The sequence below is a fragment of the Ursus americanus genome, chromosome 32, assembly GCF_024610735.1.
Source record: "Ursus americanus isolate L20-20 chromosome 32, mUrsAme1.1.p, whole genome shotgun sequence".
Taxonomy (NCBI): Eukaryota; Metazoa; Chordata; class Mammalia; order Carnivora; family Ursidae; genus Ursus; species Ursus americanus.
In genome coordinates, this window is record NC_142158.1 from 598498 (window position 1) to 609063 (window position 10566).

General features: G+C 40.5%; 1 protein-coding gene across 1 annotated transcript; it reads left to right on the plus strand.

Moving 5' to 3' along the window:
- The first annotated feature begins 260 nt into the window (after window positions 1-260).
- Window positions 261-1205, plus strand: LOC123794459 (olfactory receptor 2W1-like). The gene has a single exon (XM_045800669.2). It carries the CDS (start codon window positions 261-263, stop codon window positions 1203-1205), a length of 945 nt encoding a protein of 314 aa, XP_045656625.2.
- Window positions 1206-10566: the final 9361 nt, after the last annotated feature.

Genomic DNA, 10566 nt, shown 5'->3' on the forward strand with positions numbered 1-10566 from the left:
CATATTAAGTTCCTTCAATGACTTACAATTCAGTGTGATTGGGTTTGCCATGTTATTGTTAAAACCACTCTAGTTATGAGTGAACACAGAGAGGTTTGGGGCACTGAACACAGGGAGAGTGTTAACAGAGGTGTTCAAAATGACAGAAAACACATGAATAAGTGAATTTGGGATACTCATGGCAAAGAACAGAGATTTTTATTTCTACCTGATGCTATTTTGATTACCGTGGTTTGTCTCCTAGACTTTCCTAAGGAGCCATGGACACAAACAATGGAAGTTTCACTACGGATTTCATCCTGCTGGGGTTTTCTGATCGACCCCAACTGGAACGCATCATCTCTGGGCTTGTCTTCATCTTCTACATTGTGACTCTGGTAGGAAACACAACCATCATTCTTGTATCTTACCTAGACGCCCAGCTCCACACTCCCATGTATTTCTTCTTATCCAATTTGTCTTTTTTGGATCTCTGCTATGCAACTAGCATTATCCCCCAGATGCTGGTAAATCTATGGGGTCCAACAAGGTCTATTACCTATGGAGGATGTGTGCTCCAATTCTTCTTTGCCCTTGACCTGGGATCTGCTGAATGTCTTCTCTTGGCGGTGATGGCCTATGACCGCTATGCTGCTGTCTGTCAACCTCTTCACTACACAGTGATAATGCACCCTCAGCTTTGCCAGAAGATGGTGCTCACCGCCTGGTTGGGTGGCCTTGGCAGTGCCTTAATTCTTTGCTCCCTGACTTTGAAGTTACCAAGATGTGGGCACCGGGATATGGATACCTTCTACTGTGAGATGCCAGCATTGATCAAGATGGCTTGTGTCTACTCAAAAGTAATGGAGATCATTGTCTTTGCTCTTGGAGTGGTATTTCTTCTAGTACCTCTATCATTAATTCTCATCTCATATGGAGTTATCACTCAAGCAGTTGTGAGGATCAAGTCAGAGGCAAGGTGGCGTAAGGTCCTTAATACATGTGGTTCCCACCTCACAGTAGTAACTCTGTTTTATGGAACAGTCATCTACATGTACATGAACCAACAGAATACCACATCCCAAGATGAAGGCAAGCTCCTTACTCTCTTTTACACGATCATCACACCCACCCTTAACCCTCTGATCTACACTTTAAGAAACAAAGATGTGAAGAGTGCAGTAAAGAGAACACTGTGTGTAGAAAAAAGGTCAGCAAAGTCATGATTTACATGGAAGACAGCTGAAGAAATAATATTGACCTTTACCAACCAAAGATGAATGGATTCATTTATTAAATGAGCATTTAATCGGTCTTTATCATGTACCAAGAAATGTACTAGGTACTGACTTCGTAAATAGTAAAAAGTGCACAGAAATTCTAAGTAGATAGAAATACAGATACATAAAGAAACTTCAACTGATACACTTTAAAAGCTTCAAGAGTAATCAGGGACTACAGGTAAGTAAACATATAATTATGAAAAGTGGTTATATACAGTAATAGAGATAGGTACAAAGTATTAACATTTCACATGGAAATTATTTTAATATAGGATTTCACAGTTGACTGATTTTTCTTCGTAGACTTACCACTTTTATGGGAAATAACCCTTCCTTCATCCACCTGATACTGCCAGCAGGCTTTTGTACTGGAGACCATGTGCCCACTAATACCCATTCCACCTTCTGTCTCAAGTTTTAAATGGGCACAGGGTCCCATGCTGCATATCACATTTCTGAGCCTGGCCTCCACCAACACAATGCCAGGGAAGCGATGCGTGCAACTCCAGAGTTATCGTCTCAAACATGAAGCCTTTGTTCACACCCTTCTCCATCCCCTTCCTCCTGGCTGGAATGGAATGTGACTGCAAAGACTACCTAGCTTTGCCAAAAACCCTAACAGCGAACAGAACAGTAAGATAGAAGCAGATCCACCCCTCCAGCACAACAATGCCTCCACATTATTACAGGAGAAAAAGCTTCTGTATCATTTAAAATTAATTAAACCACTCTAGTTTGTGGTCTGTTAGAGTAGCTTAACTTTTACCCTCCATGACCTGATAAGGAGTCTGGGTTTTCCCTGTCAGGTACTGTGGCCCTTGGACCAGGAGCAACAGCGTCATGTGGTCCCTAATCAGAAATGCACACTCTTGGGCCCACCCCAGACCTACTGAACCAACCATTGAGGATGGACTCAGCAGCTGATATTTTTTTGACAAACACTACAGGCTAAAGTTTGAGAACCACTGTTACATAGAATAGGGAGACACAGTCTCTAAACAAAAAATTAACAAGGCTTTATAGATTTTAATTAAGTTCCTTCCTATACACCTGTGAAAGGAGGTGGGTAAAGGTTTCTCAAGGCTCTTAGGTAGAAAAAATGAAGGAAATAAGGAGTTTAGCCTAAATGAAATCAATATAAAAGGGTATTCTTTATTTAATACTATCTTGTCTGTTCTTGTTTTATAATATTCTTTCTTTCGTTGAATTATAGTGCTAATAAATGGTAACTTTTAGTAAAAGGGCTCAAAGATCTTATCTGTAAAAACAAAAATTCAGCAATGTCATCTTTGTTCCCATATTTTTTTACCTTGTTTTCGTGGTAAATACATTCAAACTCTGAGAATCTCTGTGCTAGAGAGGAAACTACTTCCCTTCTCTACAAACCACCATTGCATAGACTGGAAATCCACTCCACACGTGACAGTCCTGACATTGATGGTGCCCTTGCTCTGTGATTTCAAGGCCAAGTCAGCCAGCATCCACCTGGAGTATTTGGGTGGGGAGTAGGGGTTGTAAGGATTAAAGTGGTCTTTTCTCTCCTATCCTCAAAGCTTGTGGTTCCCAGGATTCCACAGGGAAAACACTATACCTTCACTTTAAAGTTCTGATTTCTCTTGGTAGGTAAATTTAACATTGCCTTGTGTGTAAGCCTTGGAAACAATAAAGAATCTGAGAGAGCGTGATGACACCCAAAGACAGGAAGGCCTAGAGACAACATAACCTCTATGGTGTTCTAAGGACTTGGGAGAAGAACGTACAGAATGGTGGCAGTGTGGTCACTGGAAACGAGTATCGACTCTTCTTCATGAGAAAAGCTAATTCCCGATATTGATAAACAAATAATTTATTACTGCAAAGCACTTACTGGACACCTAAACTCAGTTGATATCTTACCTCATGAGAGACGTCCCTACAAATCTCATCAATCTGTCCTTTAAATTCCTTCCAAAACCTGTCCTTGTCACTATTTTAGCATTATCTCATTTTTTATTTTTGCTTGTATGTTTGTTTGAGGAAAAGGTATTGGTGAGCTTTTCAACAATACGGAACCTCTTGTGCATGTGTGATTTTGTTGTGTCTAAATTGGCTTCTGATGGGGGCACCTGGTGGCTCAGTTGTTAAGCATCTGCCTTTGGCTCAGGGCGTGATCCCGGTGTTATGGGATCGAGCGCCACATCAGGCTCCTCCGCTGGGAGCCTGCTTCTTCCTCTCCCACTCCCCCTGCTTGTGTTCCCTCTCTCACTGGCTGTCTCTCTCTGTCAAATAGTGAATGAATATAGGATTCATATAAGGATTCAAGTGAATGAATACTTTTTAAATAAATATGAATATAAATGAAAATGTTCCTATTCTACAGAATACAAAAACTGTTCATTGGGTAATGAACTTTTAACATTTAGGACATTTGCAACACCTGACACCTAAAAGAAGGGAAAGATAGTATTGTTTTTCTTTAACCTGCATAATGCTATAGAATCCTTACAAGTGTGTATTTGGACACGAGATAAACAGGAGGAATAAAAGAGAAAGTTTCTCCAAAACAGAAACATAGGGGAAAGGAAGAAAAATAAAATAAGACTATATCAGAGAGGGACAGAAACGTGAGAGACTCTGGCTTCTGGGAAACAAACTGAGGGTTGCTGGAGGGGGATGGGTGGGGGGATGGGAAAACTGCAACTGATGAATCACTGAACTCTACCTCTGAAACTAAAAATATACTACGTTAATTAATTTTAAATAAAAATAAATTAATTAAAACCAGAAAAAGTTTCTCATTATCTCATAACTTAAAAATAATAACTGCTACCTCTTTAATTGATTTCCTTTTAATTTATTCCCATCCATACTAAAGTTTGGGCCACACTGAGTAGCTGATTTATTTCTCTCAATGTATGCATTCGCATCAGATGAATCATTTTCAAGGGAGAAAAACTTGGCTCCTGGGGAAGTGAAAAAAAATCTCAGCTAATACAGTGATTGGTGGCCTTCCAAAGACTCGGTCTATGTGAGAAGACACACCATGTAACTCTGATGTGAAAATGTCACTGGGAGGAAGATGCTGACAGTGACAACAAGACTGGAAAAACAATGTCTCCGTGTTATAGCACATGCTTGTCCCTGTCTGCACAGATGACTGAGATCTCCCCTGAGCCAGAGCAATTCATGGGGAACACCTACCCAGGCTCTAGCACCTGAGGAAGGCACCAATGACCTGGTTAGTGACTGTCACCTTGGACCCAAGGTCAAACTTCATCAGGTTCAAATGCTGGAGACTTCCTGACATTTATATACAATGTTTGATAACAAAATGTATCATCAGGAATTTGGGGAAACAGACCTCTCACACTTTCCTGGTTGTATTAGTTATCTGCTGCTACATAAACATCTTTAAAGAAACAAACAGGACCGCTAGAAATAACAGACATAGCCTGAATCCCTTAACCACAATTCTTTATGTTCAGATACACAATATACGGTACATCATTAGTTTTTGATGTAGTATTCAGCGATTGATTAGTTGTGAATAACACTCAGTGCTCAAAACAACACGTGCCCTCCTTAATACCCGTCACCCTGCTACCCCATTACCCAGCCCCCTTCCTTCTGTAGCCCTCAGTTTGTTTCACAAAGACCATAGACTCTCATGGTTTCTCTCCTTCTCTGATTCCTTCCCATTCAGTTTTCCCTCCCTTCCCCTATGGTCTTCCCCACTCACTATTCCTTATGCTCCACATATGAGTGAAAACATATAATAATTGTCTTTCTCTGCTTGACTTATTTCACTTGGCATAATCCCCTGCAGTTCCATCCATGTCGATGGAAATGCCAGTACCATGCTGTCTTGGTGATCATGGCTTTGTGGTATAGCTTGAAATCAAGCAACATGATGCCCCCAGCTTTGTTTTTCTTTTTCAACATTTCCTTGGCGATTTGGGGTCTTTTCTGGTTCCACACAAATTTTAGGACTGTTGTTCCAGTTCTTTGAAAAATGTCATTGGTATTTTGATTGGGATGGCATTGAAAGTGTAGATTGCTCTGGGTAACATAGACATTTTAACTATGTTTATTCTTCCAATCCATGAGCATGGAATGTTTTTCCATCTTTTTGTGTCTTCTTCAATGTCTTTCATCAGTGTTCTCTAGTTGGAAATGGTGTGTATTCATCCTTTCTGATGGCTGAGTAATATTCCATTGTATATGTGAACCACATCTTTTTTTATTATATTCAGTTAGCCACTGTATAGATCATTACTTGTTGATGTAGTGTTCGATGATTCATTAGTTACGTACAACACCCAGTGCTCATCACAACACATGCCCTCCTTAATACTCATCACCCTGTTACCCCCCCACCCCCTCCCCTCTGAGACCCTCAGTTTGTTTCCCAGGGTCCATACTCTCTCATGGTTCCTCTCCCTCTCTGATTTCTCCGCCTTCAGATTTCCCTCCCTTCCCCTATGGTCTTCCATGCTATTGCTTATATGCCACATATGAGTGAAACCATATGATAATTGTCTTTCTCTGCTTGACTTACTACACTTAGCATAATCCCCTCCAGTTCCATCCATGCCAATGCAAATGGTGGGTAATCAGCCTTTCTGATGGCTGAATAATATTCCATTAAATATATGAACCACATCCTCTTTATCCATTCATCTAATGAAGCGCATCTCAGCTCCTTCCACAGTTTGGCTACTGTGGACATTGCTGCTATGAACATTGGGGTGCATGTGCCCCTTCTTTTCTACTACATCTGTATCTTTGGGGTAAATACCTAGTAGTGCAATTGCTGAGTCATAGGGTAGCTCTATTTTTAACATCTTGAGAAACCTCCATACTGTTTCCAGAGTGGCTGGACCAGCTTGCATTCCCACCACAGTGTAAGAGGATTCCCCTTTCTCCACATTCTCGCCAACATTTGTTGTTTCCTGTCTTGTTAATTTTTGCCATACCACCTGGTGTAAGGTGGGATCTCATGTGGTTTTCATTTGTATTTTCCTGATGGATAGTGATGTTGATCATTTTTTCACGTGTCTGTTAGCCGTTTGTATATCTTCTTGGAGAAGCATCTATTCGTGTCTTCTGCCCATTTCTTGAGTGGGTTATTTGTTTTTTGGGTGTCGAGTTTGAAGTTCTTTATAGATCTTGGATACCAGCCCTTTATCTGTAATGTCAATTGCAAATATCTTCTCCCATTCCGTAGGTTGCCTCTTTGTTTTGTTGCCTGCTTCCTTTGCTGTGCAGAAGCTTTTTATCTTGATGAAGTCCCAAAAGTTCACTCAGGATCTTTTCTGCTCTATACAAATTTTAGGTATCTGAGGTAAGGACTTCCAGGGAACATTCCTCAATTTCATAAAAAGCCACCCATGAAAAGCCCACAGCAAATATCATTCATAATGGGCAAAAGCTGAGAGCTCTTCCCCTAAGGTCAGGGAGCATGACAGGGATGTCCACTCTCACCATTGTTGTTCAACATAGTACCGGAAGTCCTCGCCTCAGCAATCAGACAACAAAAAAGAAATAAAAGGCATTCAAATTGCCAAAGAAGAAGTTACACTCTCTTTCTTCGCAGATGACATGATACTTTATGTGGAAAACCCAAAAGACTCCACGCCCAAATTACTAGAACTCATACAGCAATTCAGCAACGTGGCAGGATACAAAATCAATGCACAGAAATCACTTGCATTTCTACACACGAACAATGTGACTGAAGAAAGAGAAATTAAGGAATCAATTCCATTTACAATAACACCAAAAACCATAAGATAACTAGGAATAAACCTAACCAAAGAGGTAAAGGATCTATACTCTAGAAACTACAGAATACTTAGGAAAGAAATAGAGGAAGACACAAAGAGACAGAAAAATATTCCATGTTCATGGATTGGAAGAATTAACATTGTGAAAATATCTACACTGCCCAGAGCAATCTACACTTTCAACGCCAACCCTATCAAAATGCCATTGACATTTTTCAAAGAGCTGGAACAAACAATCCTAAGATTTGTATGGAAACAGAAAAGACTCCAAATCACCAGGGGAATGTTGAAAAAGAAACCCAAAGCTGGGGGCATCACAATGCCTGACTTCAAGCTATATTACAAAGCTGTGATCACCAAAACAGCATGGTACTGGCACAAAAAGAGACACAAGGAGCAGTGGAACAGAATAGAGACCCCAGAAATTGACCCTCAACTAATCTTCGACAAATCAGGAAAGAATATCCAATGGAAAAAAGACAGTCTCTTCAATAAATGGTGTTGGGAAAATTGGACAGCTACATGCAGAAGCATGAAACTGGACCATTCTCTAACATCATACACAAAGATAAACTCTAAATGGATGAGAGACCTCAATGTGAGACAGGAATCCGTCAAAATCCTAGAGGAGAACATAGGCAGTAACCTCTGTGACCTCGGCCACAACAACTTCTTTCACGACACCAAAGGCAAGGGAAACAAAAGCAAAAATGAACTTTTGACTTCATCAAGATAAAAAGCTTCTGCACAGCAAAGGAAACAGTCAACAAAACTAAGAGGCATCCCACGGAATGGGAGAAGATATTTGCAATTGACATTACAGATAAAGGGCTGGTATCCAAGATCTATAAAGAACTTCAAACTCAACACCCAAAAAACAAATAACCCACTCAAGAAATGGGCAGAAGACACGAATAGACGCTTCTCCAAAGAAGATATACAAACGGCTAACAGACACATGAAAAAATGATCAACGTCACTATCCATCAGGGAAATACAAATCAAAACCACAATGAAATACCACCTTTTACCAGTTAGAATGGCAAATTAACAAGACAGGAAACAACAAATGTTGGCGAGAATGTGGAGAAAGGGGAATCCTCTTACACTGTGGTGGGAATGCAATCTGGTCCAGCCACTCTGGAAACAGTATGGAGGTTCCTCAAGATGTTAAAAATAGAGCTACCCTATGACCCAGCAATTGCACTACTAGGTATTTGCCCCAAAGATACAGATGTAGTAGAAAAGAAGGGGCACATGCACCCCAATGTTCATAGCAGCAATGTCCACAGTAGCCAAACTGTGGAAGGAGCTGAGATGCGCTTCATTAGATGAATGGATAAAGAGGATGTGGTTCATATATTTAATGGAATATTATTCAGCCATCAGAAAGGCTGATTACCCACCATTTGCTTTGGCATGGATGGAACTGGAGGGGATTATGCTAAATGTAGTAAGTCAAGCAGAGAAAAACAATTATCATATGGTTTTACTTACATGTGGAACATAAGGAATAGCAGGGAGAACATTAGGAGAAGGAAGGAAAGAGTGAGGGGTGGGAAATCGGAGGGAGAGACGAATCGTAAGAGACTATGGACTCTGGGAAACAAACTGACCATTTTAGAGAGGAGGGGTGGGGGGATGGGCTAGGCCGATGATGATACGGTATTAAGGAGGGCACGTATTGCATGGAGCACTGGGTGTTATACACAAACAATGAAGCATGGAACACTACATCAAAAACTAATGATGTACTCTATGGTGACTAACATAATAAAAAATAAATAAATTGGATTTAAGTTAAAAAAATTTTTTTAAAAGAAAAAAATTAAAAATACAACTACCACATGATTAAGCAATTCCACTTCTGGATATTTATCCAAAGAAAATGAAAATATTAATTTAAAAAATATATATGCACCCCACGTTCACTGCTACATTATTTTCAATAGTGACTAGTGTCCTACTGATAAAGAAAATGTGGTATCATATATTCCATAGCATGTTATTCAGCCGCTAAGAATGAATTTTGCGACCTGTGACACCCTGAGTGATTTTTTTTTAAGATTATTTATTTATTTGACAGAGAGACAGCCAGTGAGAGAGGGAACACAAGTAGGGTGAGTGGAAGAGATGGAAGCAGGCTCCCAGCGGAGCAGGGAGCCTGATGTGGTGCTCGATCCCAGGACTCTGGGATCACACCCTGAGCCGAAGGCAGACGCTTAATGACTGAGCCACCCAGGCACCCCACCATGAGTGATCTTGAGGGGGTTATGCTAAGTGAAATGAATCAGAAAGAGAATAAATACAATATGACCTTATCTATGTGTGAAATCTTAAAAAAAAAAAAACAGGTCAGAAACACAGAGAACAAAGCAGTAGTTGACAGAGGTCAGGTAGTGGTGGGTGAAATGGGTGAAGGGGATCAAAAATTGTTATAAAACAATTAACTCATTGGGCAGGGCACCTGGTGGCTCAGTCGTTAAAGCATCTGCCTTCGGCTCAGGGCGTGATCCCGGCGTTCTGGGATCGAGCCCCACATCAGGCTCCTCCTCTGGAAGCCTGCTTCTTCCTCTCCCACTCCCCCTGCTTGTGTTCCCTCTCTCGCTGGCTGTCTCTCTCTCTGTCAAATAAATAAATAAAATCTTTAAAAAAAAAAAAAAACAATTAACTCATTGAGATACGAAGTACAGCACAGTGACAGTAGTTAATAACACTGGATTGAACAATAGCTAAATTGTGGAAAAAGCCGAGATGCCCTTCAACAGATGACTGGATAAAGAAGATGTGGTCCATATACACAATGGAATATTACTCAGCCATCAGAAAGGATGATTACCCAACATTTGCAGCAACATGGACGGGACTGGAGGGGATTATGCTAAGTGAAATAAGTCAAGCAGAGAAAGACAATTATCATATGGTTTCATTCATTTGTGGAACATAAGAAATAGCAGGGAGATCGGTAGGAGAAGGAAGGGAAGAATGAAGGGGGGGGTAAACAGAAGGGGGAATGAACCACGAGAGACTATGGACTCCGGGAAACAAACTGAGGGCTTCAGAGGGGAGGGGGTGGGGGATTGGGATAGGCTGGTGATGGGTATTAAGGAGGGTACGTATTGCATGGAGCACTGGGTGTTACAGGCAAACAATGAAGCATGGAACACTACATCAAAAACCAAAGACGTACTGTATGGTGACTAACATAACATAATAAAAAATTTTAAAAAATAACACTGGATTGCATATTTGAAAGTTGCTCAGAGAGTAGATCTTGTAAGTCTTCATCACAAGAAATAAAAAACTTTTTATAACTATATATGGTGATGAATGACCACTCCACTTATTGTGGTGATCACCATCTCCCAATATATACAAATATGGAATCATTATGTTGTACAGCTAAAACTAATATTTGTATCAAATATACCTCACTTAAAAATAAAAAACTGCGACTGAGTGTCACTGAAGCAGGAAAAGACAGTGAGCAGTAGAGCATATTTCAAAGCCCAGAACAGCAAGCTCACACACACAAGTGC